Source organism: Oryzias melastigma, linkage group LG21 (genome assembly GCF_002922805.2).
Source record: "Oryzias melastigma strain HK-1 linkage group LG21, ASM292280v2, whole genome shotgun sequence".
Classification (NCBI taxonomy): domain Eukaryota; kingdom Metazoa; phylum Chordata; class Actinopteri; order Beloniformes; family Adrianichthyidae; genus Oryzias; species Oryzias melastigma.
In genome coordinates this window covers 410,667-426,660 of record NC_050532.1, presented here as the reverse complement: position 1 = coordinate 426,660, position 15,994 = coordinate 410,667, and the positions used below count along the sequence as shown (strand labels likewise).

General features: G+C 39.4%; 1 protein-coding gene across 10 annotated transcripts in view; it reads left to right on the top strand.

Moving 5' to 3' along the window:
* The window catches only part of lrch1 (leucine-rich repeats and calponin homology (CH) domain containing 1), a 106,588-nt gene that overhangs the window by 75,224 nt on the left and 15,370 nt on the right, over positions 1 to 15,994 (top strand). For 5 of the 10 annotated variants that reach the window (XM_024286079.2, XM_024286077.2, XM_036209581.1 and 2 more), the window contains one exon: positions 2,061 to 2,183. The exons of 3 other annotated variants lie outside the window; for them this stretch is intronic. In XM_024286079.2, the coding sequence (XP_024141847.1) occupies positions 2,061 to 2,183 (123 nt within the window). The remainder of the gene's footprint in view (positions 1 to 2,060; positions 2,184 to 15,994) is intronic. 2 more of the 10 variants (XM_036209583.1, XM_036209582.1) reach the window with 1 other exon arrangement.

The following is a 15,994-nucleotide window of genomic DNA, read 5'->3' as shown; positions in this document are numbered from 1 at the left end:
GAAAAATAAGTCCAATATTAATTTATGAAATTATGTGAACTTGGATAGCTGAACTCATTCTGTACCGGAGACACCCCATGCAAGGGATTGTTTGACCATAGTCTACACAGCCAATCAGGACCAATCTGGCAAAATGTGCCATTAAAAAACTTAAAAAACAGAAAAGTGAAAATAGCAAGACTATAAGAACATTAGAGGTAAAAGGCAAAACAGCGAGGAAACATTGTTTTCATTCATAGCCAAGGTGTTTTAAAAGTGCTGCAAAATATCAACTTCATTAGGATCCTCTTAATAAAAAAGGTAATATTGTCTATTTTAATGACTTCTTAAAGGACTGATTAGAACCAAATATTACGTGTCGAGTTTCATGGTGGAAGCTCCTGTAATGAGTGAAGTTGGGCGACTTCAGTCTGAATGAATGAAGCAGACTCACTGAGGCCACCACCTGCTGTGACTGTGTGCGCTCAAACTAACGTCGGTTTTGTGTCATCCGTAAGCTACTCGTTAGTGTCTGCTAAAGGCTACATTACGCTAGGTTCACACTGGACACGGAAGCGTCGCAAAACAGAGCGGAGCTGAGTGCGAGCGGCGTCCGCTCTCTCCTGCAATTCACACCAGACACGCATGGTCGGGAGGCGCTTTTGCTAGAGCTTCTTTTGTTTTTGCCATCATGGGTAAGTTAGTAAGTAGTTAGTAGGCCTGCACTCAAGGCCGACCCTGGGCATAGTCAACCTAGGCGGCTGCCTATGTTATCATATGCTGGAGTGGGTGCCAAATTACAATAAGGGCATATATTAATGTTATTTATTTTTTTAGTTTGACACACCTCTTATTTTGTGTAAAATGTAAAAGAATGTAATAAGTTAAGATAAATGAAATAGCTCAAAAGTTTGATATAATCAATAACTTTGCCTGACGCAGCCCCTCTGTAAGCTAGGTGGGGAGCGCGCTGTGTTGTCGCTGTTAGAGCTTCTTTAAAACTTGACAAAATAAAAATGCAGCTAAGCAAGCCTTCGGGGTCACGTTTAGCCTAGGGCGCCATGCAGCCCATGGCCAGACCTGCTTACACAACTTTAATTTATCTGTTGATGAGACACACAGAGAGAAGTGCGTGCGTGTTGTGATTGTATGTTTATTTTCATCTCTACAGTCTGTTTAGATACAAAAACATGATCGCATTTGTCGATTGTTATTGTGAAAAATTAGTTATATTTTGAAAATACCGGATTTTTCAATTATCTTGATGTAATTTCCTGCCAGGATTGACGCGGTTCGCGGAGCCTTCCACGGAGGACCGCTGTGCTCTGCACCTGGTGTGAAATATACCATAGGTTAATGGAAGCGGCCTTGGTTCCGTGGTGCTTCGCAGCGGTTCCGCGTCCACTGTGAACCAGACGTTATACTGTTCTTTCATTGTTTTATGGCACAAAGGCCTGGACTAAAGCTTTTATAACGCTGGGTTCTCACTGGACGCGGAACCGCCGTGGAGTTGAGTGTTTGCGGCATTCACTCTTTCCTGTAATTCACACCCAACATGCATTTTCCCGCGAAGGCGCATCGAATGGAAGCGGCCTCCATTCCGCGGCGCTTCCGCGTCCAGTGTGAACCAAGCATCGTAGCAACTTTAATGTCATGCTTTTTCTAGTTTGTTTGTTGCCAGTTTTTTGCTAATAAAACTAACATGCTGAGCATGTCATTGATCCTAAATGTGAGATGCCACTAATCTGTTTTTTGTTTTGTTTTTTGTGTTATTTGTTGTCATGTCACTTTTTTCATTCTTTTCACACTTTCCTTACCTGGTTTGCTTGCTTATGTTTTCATTTTTCGGTACTTTATTTATTTATTTATTTCCTGCACGACTGTCATGTCGGACTCTCAAAACCTCTGAATCAATATCTGCATGATTGATTCCGATCTTTTTCCCCAAACTTCTTCCTGGTGGTTTTGGTGTTTTTTGGCGGTTGTGTTTCTGTGGAATGAACTTGCTGTACTTGCCCACCTGGTACCGCCCCCTTCCCCACACTCTCACGGCCCCATCCTCACTTCTTCCCCCGTCGTAGCTCCGCCGTCACTTCCGTGCTCACCTCCCCCTTCCTTTCTAGACCCCTCCCTTCTCCCGCAGGCCTCGCCCCTCCGTAGAGATACACACCGTAGCCATGACGACGGGGACATTCCTAACCGCGGTGAGCCACCCGTCTTCTGCCAAACCGCCCTATTCACGGGTGTGTCACTCGGAGTGTTTTTGTTTTCCCTCCTCACTGAAAGGAAATTCTGGGCTTTCCTCTTCAGAATAAGGTTTCAGGAAGATGAAAAATTAGACTTTGTTTTATTACGTCATCTTGAACTTTCTTTTCTTTTTCTTCAAGGCTTTTGTTTGTTTGACCTCTGGCTTGTTTAAGTTCTGTTTATTGACCATCTTTTGGGACAGTTCCATAAGGTAAAAACACATCAGAAGGTAAACTCTTGATCATTAGCAGTATTTCTTCAGGGAAATGTCATGGCTGTCTTGACTTTCCAGTTATTTCTATAACTCTGATTTTTATCAGATAGAGAGATTGGAACAGATACCTTTATGTCACAAAAAAAAAAAATCCTGAAATTTGGATTTTTTATGACTTTATTGTGGATCAACTGAAAATGTGATCAAATCTGATGGGTCAAAAATATACACACAGCAACATGAATTAGCAATTTTGGTGTCTAAATGTTGTGTCAACAAAATTAGCTGTATGGCATGACCTCTTAACTTCTTGTAAGTGCCCAGCCAGCAAGACCAAGCGGGCCCCAATTGGTTAAAAAATGGGCAGAAAATGTGGGCCCTGATTGGGTTTGTCCACGGTTTCTGTGGTGGCCCCACCTGTGTTTGCTTACAAGTTGGGATTCAGTGGGTTAGCTTGCTACGCTAGCCAGCTGCCTGGTGGACAGCATAGCGTGCTAGTGAGCTCCAATATAGCATGCTAGCGAGTTCCTCTGTAGCAAGCTAGCAAGGTCCACTGTAGCATGTAATTGAGCTCTGCTGTAGCATTCTAGTGAGCTCCTCAGTTGCAAGCTAGCATGCTCCGCTGTATTGAGATAGCGAGCTCCGTTGTCCATCAGGCGGCCGGCTAGCTGAGTGAGTTTATCCCCACTTAAGCCCATGTGGGCAAACACAGGTGGGGCCACATTTTCTGCCCATCTGGCCGAGTAACAATGAGTGACTTCAACTGATGAATTCTCTGAGGACATCTAAATAGGGCTCAATGGATACAAATGCCTGTAAAAATGATGGGAAAGTCAAAGGAGCTCAGCATGAGTCTGAAAAAGCAAATCATTGACTTGAACAAGTCAGGAAAGTCACTTGGAGGCATTCAAAGCAGCTGCAGGTCCCAAGAGTAACAGTGCTTTCAGGAGACATTGCTATCCACCTTGTCAAGGTGGATAGCAATGTTTTGTCACTGCCACGATTAGAAAGAAAGTACAAACTATTACCTAGTGCTGAGAGAAAATCAGTCGGGTGAAGTATCAACCGAGAACCGCCAAAAATGAAATCTGCCAAGAATTAGCAGCTGATGGAACACGGGTGTCAGTGTCCACAGTCAAGTGTGTTTTTCATCGCCATGGACTGAGAAGCTGCTGAGTAAGAAGGAACCCCTTGCTCCAAAAGCGACACTCTCAAGGCTCAACGGAAGTTTCCTGCTGATCACATGGACACAGATCAGACCTTCTGGAGGAAACTTTGAAAGTTGGACAAAACACAACTCGAGCTCTTTGGCCACAATGGTCAGCAATATGTTTGAAGGAGAAAAGGTGGGTGCTTTTTACCTCCATGAACACCATGCTTCCCGCCAAGCATGGTGGTGGTCATATTGTGTTGTGAGCCTGTTTTGCTGCCAGTGCAACTGATACTTTACAGAGAATAAATGAGATAATAAAGAAGAAGAAGCAATTGTTTCAATTCTTCAAGATAACCTAAAATCATCAGCTCAAAGGTCTTGGGCACAGTTGGGTGTTCCAACAGGACAATGACCCCAAACACACGTAATGATGGTAATGAAATAAATGGTTCAATCAGGCTAGAACTACGGTTTTAGAATGGCCTTTTTAAAGTCCTGACTTGAACCCCATTGGGAACTTGGGTACAATGCCAAAGTAACAGGTCATGTCAGAAAGCCAACAAATGTAACTGAACTGCACCAATTCCACCAATAGTAGTGGTGAAAGATTCACCCAGAAGCTTGTGGATGGCTACCAAAAGCGCCTTATTGAAGTGAAAATGTCCAATGGTTATGTGACCAAATATTAGCATTGCTGTATGTATAGTTTTGACCCATAAGATTTGGTCACATTTAAGTTAATCCATAATAAAGTCATAAAAGAACCAAACTTTGTGATGGTTTTTGTGACATAACAGTATCTGTTTCAATCTGAGAAAAATCAGAGTTATAGAAATAACTGTAAACTCAAGGCAGCCATGACATTGTGAACTTTACAGGTGTAAACTTTTGACCACAATGTCTCCACACTTCCTTCCCAATTGATCACCCTGGTTTATGTGCTTCTAGGAGGAGTATGTTTGAAATCATTCTGAAGATTAGTTGAGCTAATCTGAAGCTCAGTGACTTTGGGTCGTTGAACATCCTTCTGTCCTCAGTGAGGGTTAAGGAGGGATATTCGTCGGCTCTCCACAGCCTCGTCTGCTACTTTCCAGCAAACCAGTTTGTTGGGTTTCTAGCTCCAGTTGACAGACCTGTGTCCACCATTTCTATAGAGGGAAGGTTTGTCTTTTCTAACTTATTCAAGGCATCAATCAGCCTCAGAGGAGGGGTTTGTGTCCCTCAGGTAGAGAATGAACTGCTGAATTCGGTCCACTAGGGTTGGTCCTGTAATCTTGGTAAAACATCACAGCATCACACACCGGATAAATGACAATCCAACCAACTCCAGGTTATCTCTCTGATCATTTAGAGCAGGGGTGACAAACTCAACCACACAAGGGGACGAAATCCAAAACACACCGAACAGGATAAACATTTATAGAACGCTCTAAAGCTACATATGTAAAACTTCAAAAACATAACTTTTCAACATAAATATGAATAACTCTTTTTAGACATTTTATTTAAGGTTTCATCCAATGCCTTAATGCCTCAGAGAATGACATGTTTTTAGCCCTCACCATTATAAAGCACTCTTAGATATCAGTCTCCAATCTGGAGGTTCTGTATGGACGCATTTTTAACCCTTTTAGTTTTTACTATGGGTTTTTACTTTGATTTTTATGTCCATTGCTCTTAGTATTTTTATATCTATAATTACTGTACCTTTTATGTATGAACTTCTGTTTGTTTTTATATGGTCTTGTTGTTTGTACCTTGAGTCTGTAATAAATTATTCTATTCTATTCTATTCTATTCTATTCTATTCTATTCTATTCTATTCTGTTCTGTTCTGTTCTGTTCTATTCTATTCTACTCTATTCTGTTCTGTTCTTTTTAAGAAAGATGACAATCTTGAGAAATAAAAAAAACATAATTTTAGAGGGAAAGTTTACCTCTTAGCACTTGTTTTTGTCCAGATGATGAAGCAAAAGTTTATTAAAAAGAAAAAAGTCTAGATAGTTTAATTCCTCTGCCGTGTTTCATTTCTTCCTTTTTAGATTCTCTTCTCCATTTCTTTTCTGCTTAATTTCAGTATTTAAAATGTTCATATTTACCCAAACAGGTTAAAGGAGACAAAAAAATGCACATCAATGTTTTTAATTTCTTGCTGTTGTGGTAAACTGTGGAATAAGGTATAGCAACATTTGAATTATGGCAATAATGAGAAGTTTATGTTTTAATATTTTTTCAGTTTGCTCAGAAAAGTCTTCCTACTGTTTTTTGATGTACTAAATTAGACCTGATGGTTTTTGTTGTCTTTTTTTATTTTATTTGTTCAAGATTAATTAAAGAAATACCCCTCAGTGATGTTAAAGTAAAGGTTAGAAGTGTTTTATGATGGATAAAAACATAACAAAGCCACCTTTTTGGTTTTATTTTGATCTCTTACTGCACGACAATGTCACAAACTTAAATAAAATACCTCAAAACGAAGCTTTTCACAGCAAATATTAGGTTAAAGATCTTTGCAATTAAAATTGAATAATTAAATCACGATTAATGGCACAAGAAAATTAATTGCACGAAAGTACTAATTATTATCACCTAAAACAGCTTGAATTGAGGAGAGCCCCAATAAAACGACAAGAGTTGATTGGATTAGTCAAAGTTCTTTCTTCAGTCTGAGTGTCTCTGAGAACCCAGAACATCCCAGTCTCTCCTGTTCATATCACTGCATGATGTAAAATCTGTCAAGTCCAAACTGGATGGTGCAGTCATGTCTGCAGAAGTCTAAACTTGCAGAATCACACAACAAGAACTAGAAGATATCAAATCTACTGTTGCATGAAATGGCATCCTTACATGCTGTGAAGCGTCTATCGGGGTTTCCTGGAAGTCTAGCTTAAGCAGCAATGGATTAAAAAAAAAAAAAAACAGGATTAGTATCTCCATTCAAACTAGAAACACAATGTACCTCGTAGTGTTTTTATAATGCTAACTTATGCCTCATTACATCCTCCTATGACCCGGAAATGATTCCCCTCCCAGCATCCCTTTGGACGGCCGGCTCCTCAAAAAACAGTAAACGAATGGAGCAAGAAACATTTATTCTTCCAGCTGCGTGGTTTGTTAAAGCTGCAGCTCCTTTTGAAAAATCTTCCCTTATTTATGTTGTTCGATTTGCTGTAAGTTTTCAACAAATAACACGATCAACGTATTTCCATTAGATTCTGAAGGAGAATCTAATGGAATTACCGTGTTAACGGTTGAAAAGTTGCAGTATGTTAAAGCCCAGGATGACATTTTAATTTTGTTTAAAAAAAACATTCCCAGTAGTGTTTTAATTATGATTATGAAGTTTTTAACCAACATCCAACAACCTAAATATCTTAAAAAGAGATTTTTCATGTTGATCTGAAGCCTCTGTTTCCAAAATCTCCTCTGAGGGGGCGTGGCTTTTGGTGCTCCGCCCCTGATCCCCTCTGTCTGAATATTATACCTCTGTGTCTCGCTAGCGTAAATCTTCACCGCTACTACATAAAAACGTTCTTATTATATTTGTTCTCTTTCATAAGAAAAATGCCACACATACATGTTAAAAACTCAACAGGATTTTCATCGGAGGGGACTTTAATATTTTCCATTCTTTCTTTAAATGCACCTAAATTAGAGCTAACTAAAGCGAGTAGAGTGAGTCATTTCCAGCTGCCAGGAAGTGTGATTACTGTAAGGGTGTCTGCTTCCCACTTATTGCTCCTGGAAAATACTGCTGGCCCTTTGCTGTGCAGACTCAGGCTAAATGTTTGCCAGTCTTAAGCAGTTTAAAGGTTTTATTTTAGAATAAGTGGTTCCTGTTGGCGAGGTTGCAGAAGAAACAACGTGGCTCCTCAGTGTATCTACTGCTATAGTATCTGTCAGAGGGATGACCTTTTACTTGGACTTAAGTACAGTTTTAGTCTTTAGCGCGCCTGGACAACATTTAATGAGTCATGAACACCCCTGAATAAAGATGAAAAACGTTCAGAAATGAAAATGCCGTTTTATTATGGCAAGTATAAAGAAAAGGAAGCTTCAATCCACAACTCTGAGTATTTCTTTATTCAAATTATTCTGTATCAGGAGAAGACACAAAATTGGGAAAATCCTCTATCGATGACGTAGTCTGGAAGTCATAAGCTCTCTACGTCGCTTCATTCTGATGAATGAAGATCCATGAATGTCTTTGTTTTCCCGGTCTGAGCTGGAATCTGGATCAGAACTGTACAGCTGGATAGCTCTGATATTGATCACTATTTTTGTTGAGGGGCTGTAAGCTAGCAGGAGCACAAAAACACTTTTACGATAGATCGAAACATGATCAGACTGGGTCTTCTGGGAAGTCTGGGAATCGAAAAAACTACTAACTGATTAATCGCAAACCTGGGAAAATATTAATCGCGATTAATCGCAATAACTTCTTTTTTTGTTGCAATATTTGCTGACCACTTCTCTGTGAGTAATCACACACAAAATTGTACATTTAGATAATTTATTTTTAATTAGTGCTGTCAATCGATCAAAAAATTCTGATTAGTCACACTTTTTCATAAAATTTACGCGTGATTAATAGTGATTAGTCATGTTTTACGAGGTAAATTTGATAAAAATGTGCTGATTTTGAACAAAAGTAGGCCAGAGATAATTTTTTTCTTCCTTCTTATTGTCTAAAATTGTTTTATTTATTACGTGTTAACATAGAATTGTAATTTGTGAGCACAAAACACATTAACAGTAAGATAAGCAGAACTTTTAGAGAGAGAATAGCAGAAGATGTTTATGTCTGCAGTATTACTATAAGAAAATAAAGATGCTGACATACAGACCTAAAAAAAAAGTTCAGATCATTGCTCTATATCTCTGTTCTGGCCGCTTTGAAATAACGATTTCCTTCATCATCTGCACAAAAACAAACTGTAAGAGATTACCTTTCTGAACTGATGCTTTATTTAACCTGTCGTGATGATCTGCATATGTATCGGTTTCCTTCACCGCTGCAGTCGAGGCTCCACGACGCTTATCGTGTTACCATGACAACGCGTCTGACCATGGATCAAATAGTTCACTTTCTGTGAAAAAGTGATCTTAACCAAAAACAACAAGACGATTAAAGTACTAAAAACTGATTAAATATTTATTTCTTCTGTAAATGACTCTGGTATAACTGGGATGACACCTGACAAAGTGTTTTAACGCACGCCGTGGACGCCTATATCGGCGAGACAAAGTAAAAGACTGCTGCTCCGCGAGGTGCAATTCATTTATGTTAATAGTAGCGCACTTGAGTTAGATAATTGCGTCCGTTAACATGTTAACGTTCACAGCCTTAAAAAAAATGATAAAAGAATGATCACTATTAAGACAGAGTGATATTTCCTCCCATTTCTAAAACGTTTTTGGAAATAGAAAACTCAGAACTATGAATGATTGAGTCTTAATCCAATCCATTTACCCTCCTAAATTTGTATTTATTTTTTTACTGTATTTAATAAACAGCTCACGAAGGTCTTGTAAAAATATTTGCAAACAGAAAGTCAGAATTTTATTTTGTTTTTAAAGATCAATGTTAAGATATGAGGAGTTGTGGCTACATTTTAATCCTTATTCGGTCATCCCAGCTCTCTGTCTCTCATCTAAAAGCACTTTACGACCGTAGAGACCTCCCTGGAAAAGCAACACGCGTCCTCCGTCTCCCCGTGTTTCTGGGTTCTGAATGAGCCGCTTCACATTTGTAGCTTTCTATTCTTAGGGTTGTATTTTAGGCGATGGATGAAGTCCCTGAAGGAATACCCTAGTTCCACCAGAATGAAGCCACCATTTGTAAATGGGTGAATACATGTGTGTGCATGCATGTACAAATACATGCCTGTGCAACAACACATGTGTATGCATGCATGTACAACTACAGGACATGATGTACACCTCAGGCATTTCTGGGTTATATTAGACATGATATCGCTGAACTTTTTTAGAGGAGATGGTTTTGGATGATAAAGCTTCTGTTTCAGGAATCAAATCTATTATTTCTTATCTCGTTGAGCTTCTCTTTGCCTGCTTTGGGATTCAGGATGTGTTCAGTGTAAGGCAGCAATTGTCATGCAGTTCAAGGAAAGCAGAAACAAATGTCTTCTCCTAAAGGCTCTCTGTCTGATCCGGTTGATCCAGCTGCTCTGACCTCTTGGATTCTCTCAGCTGGAACTTCTCAGTTCAGGGTTTTCTCTTTGTAACCTCTTTCTCAGTTTCTCCTTTAAATGTTATTATTTTATATAAACCCATAAGTTTTTCTATGTCTTAATTCCTGCAAATTTCTGCGGAGAATACGTTTATTTTTTCTAAGTATAGTTTGTTTTCACAAGTCCATTTAAGAGATGATGCCTGGTTCACACTGGACGCTTCCATTTGGCGCCCTTGTTAACCTACGGTGTGTATGGGGTCAAATCAGGATCAGCTTGGAGTGAACGACACAACAGATTGAAACATAGACATTGTAACTGAAAAAAAAAATTAAAACAAGACATTGTAAATTTGAAAAAAAAAGAAAATAAAATAAGTGTTCAGAAAATTTGAAAAAAGCCCTGTAAACTTGAAATAAGTCTTGAAAATAAAAAAATATATAAAAGAAAAATACTGAAAACTTTAAACAAATCTTGAAATTTTGAGGAAAAAAAATACAGAAAACATGAATTTAAAAAAAAAACTATTTTATTTATCTATTTTACGTGCGATCCTCGAGTGATCCGCATCAATTCTGGCAGGAAGTAACATCAAGATGATCATATATGAGAAAATGTTGGTTTACTTTCAAAATATACTGCTCATAAAAATTAAAGGAACACTTTTTTTATAGGGCCTGGCATGGATTGAATAAATCCATCTGATAATTTTCTGGTTGGTTACAAAGCAGTATCAGAGCTTTCCAGTCGTAGATGCAGACGTTCATGGATCTATTTGTCTGCAAGTGAATGATCAGAATGGAGCAGAGCAGCCACCTTGTGGTTTGCTGTTGTTATTTTTTACATCACACTAAAGCTTTTTCCAACAGCATTTTTCATCTGCTCCTGATTCACAACAACTAGAATAAAGAAGTACTCAAGAGATGTGAATGAAAGCTAAATTGTCTTAATATATGTCCCCAATAGTCAGAAAAATTAGGCAACAAAATGTTAAAGGGGCCATTCCATGATTTTTTTTAAGTCTTTCAGAGTGAACTATATCCATATATATGATTATATATTACCTTTGGAACACTAAAAAACAAATGATTTATGAAATATGAGTCATTTTTGTAAACTCTCTTCATCAGGAAGTAAAACGACTCGACCTCTGAGGCTCCGCCTTTCGGTCCTTGTCAGTCCCGCCCATTTCACGACATCATCCTAGAGCCAGCCTCAGCGTGCTTGTGCATGTTCAGTATGCAAACAACTTCTGAACTTTTCTAAGGATAGATGGAACCACGGCGAATCCAAAGACGTCTGCAGGACGTTTCTGACTGCTAAATGGAAATTTAAGACGAGTTTCTTTTATAATGTTGCATTTATTTGCGGCCAATCCACTTTGATACAGGCTAAGTTTAACAAAACAGTCAGGTGTGAAGTGGAGATCACAGACAAAAAGTTTCTGGCTGGTCTGTTGCATGGAGCCGTTGTTTTCTCTGCAGATTAGATACTAAAGGAAGCACTTTTTCTCAAAGTCGATGCTAAAATAACAACACTTTGTTGATGGTCACCGTAAGCTCCGCAGAGAAAGTGGGTGTGTGCTTATATTAGACTGGGGGCGGAGCTGGCAGCGCCTACTCCTCCTGAAAGCGGCGGTTCTCACTTTGTGACATCAGCACCCGAGAACATGTTTGTTTTCGTGGGTATGGGAGGGGCTGCTGCAGAGAGTGCAGGTTTTTAGAGGATTACTCAGAAATGTGTGACCGGATCAAAGTACAGCTTTGGGGTTCTTTATAGAGAGGAATGATCAGTAGAATAAACCCTAAAAGATTTTTTATAAAGTTGTCTTTTCATGGTATGGCCTCTTTAAAAACACCATTTTCATTGAAGTAAATCTTTAAGGAACTAAATCTAACTTGTATCCCATACTATCATCCCACCTCCACCATGCTCAGTGCAGTTGGATGAGGTTCTCCAAGTATCCACATGCTCCTTGGTCTAGTAACAGGACTCTTTCCCACTCGATGATGCTTTTCCCGCAGTTTGCTTTCACTGATGTTGTAAATGATTCCTCCAGAGCCTGGCCCTTCACCAGTTTTAGCCCCTCTTTGACTTTCTTTTGCTGTAACTTATAGGAGTAAATATCAATGTTTGCTGGAACAGTGACATCCAAACATCACAGTTTAGCCCTGGAGTTTCTGAGTAAAGGTGGACGTGAGCCCTGGATCATCAGTTGTCTCTGTCAAGGGTCTCTAGAAGCTCAGATGGAGCTTCTTGATTTCTAGATTGTTCCGTATTCATCAGTGATCATTTGTGAGGATCACTCATTGCCTTTCATCTTTTCCAGAAACACTCTTTGTGCTTCTTTGTGATTGAGACGTGATTATGAGTTTGAAAAGGTCAGACCTCGAGGAAAACGATGTCACTCCACCATCATACAGAAGCATATATAGGATTATTGGTGTTTGTTTGTCCTCTTGTGCGTGTCTGTATTCCTGCTTTATTCCCAGCCCGTTCCAATGAGTTGAGCTGTGACTTATGGGGTCTGAATGTACATTAATGATTGAAGCGAGTGAGCAGCTGCATGCGTGCACTGAGACTGCAGGCTGAACCTGCAGCAGGTCTGAACAAAAACTCAGAACAGAAACAAACACATTCACTTCATTTTCCATCTGATCTTATCTGTGAGCTGTTCTGTGGAGGGGGGGGGTGCACATTGGTGTTAAAGAAACCGTTTAAACTGTAGATGGTGATGATATCATTGAGGGTTGGAAGTGTGGTCAAACTAATGCCGGGAAGAAACCTTAAAAACTGATGATTTGTGAAGCGTTCCTTCAGGAGGCGGGTCTTTGTTAGGATTCACTAACAACTGTAGACTCATTACAGATCTCAGCAGAACTTGCCCCATAGGGAATAAATAAGAAAGTCTTCAAATGTCATAATATCAAGTAGATTAGCAACAAGCCTTTAAACATATTCAAGGGATATGTTTTCATCTATTATAGTCATTTTCCAAAAATTTGGAGTTTACTTGGAGTTTATCTCAAAATATTAGCAACATGCTAACGTTTTTGGCTAATTTGTTATCTACTGGGGTTTTTATGCTAATTTAGAGTTTACCTTCTATTTTAGCAACAGGCTAACGTTTTTAACTAATTTAGTTTATTCAGGAATTTTAGTTTTTTTTGGAGTTCAGCTAGAATTTAGGCAACAAGCTAGCTTTTTCAGCTAATTTGGCGTCTACTAAGGATTTTTGGGCTAATTTTGAGTTTTGCTAATAATTTTGCAACATGCTAAAGTTTTTGGGTAATTTGTTATCTACTGGTGTTTTTTATGCTAATTTGGATTTTAGCTTATATTTAAACATGCTAAATATTTTTGCAAAATTGGCATGGATTAGGGGTTTTTAAACACTTTTACTACAATTTTTTCAGAAATTTAGGTCAACTTCATTCTTTCACAGTTCATTTGCTAAACAAAGGGTTTCTGTTGTAATCTCTGTTTTGAAGTAAAAGGTGTCGATAGGGAGCAAAACCTCCAGCAGAACTAGAGTCAGTAAAAGTCTGTCATGAGTGAGGCAGTTCTACACCCTAAAATCCTGGAACATCTGAGCTAAATACATCAGGCAGCTTTTTGCATGAGTCACAACTACACTTACGGGTGTCTGTGGGCAAAAAATGGGCAAAACTGCGTGGCCCACCCAAAATATCAACGTCCTGGTTGAGCCGGTAGAGCAAAAGTGTGGCAGTGATTTATTTTTTATTTTTTTTAATGGGTATGCTGCGCGCGACTGGTTAGAAGGTGAGACGCAGGCGTTTTTTACAGTCACTTTTTCAAGCCCTCCCAAATCCTGCAGACTGCTTAAGTGCTGTTCCAGACTCCTGGTCTAGGGGCTTCAGCTTTTAAGGACAGGTTTCCACAGGTTTTAGATTTGGTTCTCTGGATTTTAAGAAGGTTTTGATCTGAGGACTGGAGAGATTGGTTGGAGGAGTTGGGTGTCAGAATGATCCATCATTAAGATCCTGTCCTTTTAGAGCATTAAAAAGTTCAAATTAAAAATTTAAAATCAATTCTGATTTTGAGCAGTAGCTAATGTAGTGAGAATAAAACGGGGGAAATGTGTGCCCCTCTGCTGGTTCCTGTTAAAAGCTTCTCTGCTGCATTCTGGACAAGCTGGAGACCGGCGACAGCAGATGTGTTAAGACCCATATAAGGGAGTCACAATAATCTAAACGAGAGGAGATGAAAGCATTGATGGCCGATTCTAGATCAGATTAAGAGAGAAGGAGGAAGGGTCTCATTTTGAAGATGGATCTTAGGTGGAAGAAGCAATTTTTAACCAAGTGTAGTAGTTTGTGTGGGGCCACTCCGAGCCCAGACAACCAAAACCGGAGCACCTGTACCAGTTAACCCCCATACAGGTGCTCTGACTAAAGTCTCAGTAACTGCTGCAATGAGACGTGAGGAAACGGATAGAAAAGTCTCCAAATCAGTGGAAAGTCTATTCAAGGACTAAAAAAAATACTGTTAAGGAACAGAAAGTTCAAACTGAACATCTGTCGTCAGATAAAAGAGATATGTTAGCTACAGCAATAACAAGACTACTGACAAAATTCACTCATAATTCATTCATTTTCCTTTCTTCTATCACTCCAGCTGCAGATGTGAACACACTCCACAGAAAGCGTGGCAGGATTGTCTTGTGGATCCTTTGAGTCTCATCCAGCAGCCACAAAAGATGCAAATCAACATTTGTTTTTTAATCCTTCTGATCTTTTTGAGAAAACAGGATATGTGCTTCCTTTAGGGGCTTACAGAATCTGAAAACCAATCTCCAACTTCTTAATCTCCATAGAAAGGAATCCTTGTTTGTTGTGTGACGGAGCTGCAGCGCTGCTGACCTCTGCTGCTCACAGTCAGAACTGCAGCTCTCTCGGCGCTCTCCGGACCAGTATGAAAGCAGAAACTAGGGCAGTCATGTGAATGATTCACTCTGCCGCTGTGTGGGTGTGTGTTTTGGTTCTGCATTTATGAAGAGGACAAGCATGTTTCACACTCTGCCCTCCCACACACTGTCAGGAAACGAAAAGCTGCTTCTCCCGGAGAACGCTTTCATCTCCGTCTCCTACCATCCACTTCCAGATCCTCTCAAGAGCAGGACATAAATGAAGCTGGAAGATCTGACCCCACCTTTGTTCTTCTGTCCGTAGTAGTGAGGAAGCTCCTCTGTCTCACCTGCTTCCCCATCTGAAGCCTCAGCTTCTTCTCTGGGAGAGAATTCCCAGGAATTTTTACCACGTGAGGACAAATCTTTTAAAGACCTGGGCTCTACCTACAAGATCAAAAAGAAGTCTTCAATTGTTTAATCCAATGTTCTCCTTGGCTTTTCCACAACATTTGAAGAGGGCAGTTAGAGAGGCGGGGCTAATCCTTGATTGGTCAGAGACACCAGAGGTAACCTGACGAGGGATTTTCTTTAGGACAGAAATGTGAAGTCTGAGTGTCCTCAGCTAATAGAAAATGTGTCTTTCATGCATCCAGCAGATTCAATCTATAATTCTTTTCTAATGAAAGAACAAAACCTTCTTGTGTTTCAGCTTTTCTGTTCAGTTAAAAGCCTTTCAGAAAAGCAAGCGTTGTGGTGTTCATGTTTGAACACTCCCCTCGCTCAAATCAAAACATTTAGTCAGCTCTCACTGGTTAAGAGCTTTGAAAAAAGAAAAAAAAAACATTAAAGCAGCCTTTTCCAAATGGATATGTTTCTGTGTTTTTCATATATCTCAGCAAAGTTGAGGGTTGAGGATGTTCTTCAGATCGTATCCATACTAGAGGTGGGAGGAAATATCAGCATAGTGAACTATCATGATGTGTCCAGTCAGGAATGATTCCCGGTCCCCTCTTTCCCGTAGTCTCTCAGGGAAAACTAAAATATATCTTTGTTTTCCAAATAATGAGATACCATAGATTACCAAGGGAATATGTTGATAATCATGTGAATGCTGTGGAGCATTCACACTATGATTTAAGTTTGTCAAAGGTTTGTTCCCATTGAGTGCTGTAAATATAAGGGTTATTTTAAACTATTTTGGGATTCATAACATTTTAGTTGCTAATACCATAGCTGTTTTAGCTGTTTTAGCTGTTTTGGCTGTTTTGGCATCCAGTTTCTGCTGTTACATTGACATGCTAGCTTTTTGGACAAATTTGGCATTTATTAAGGTTTTT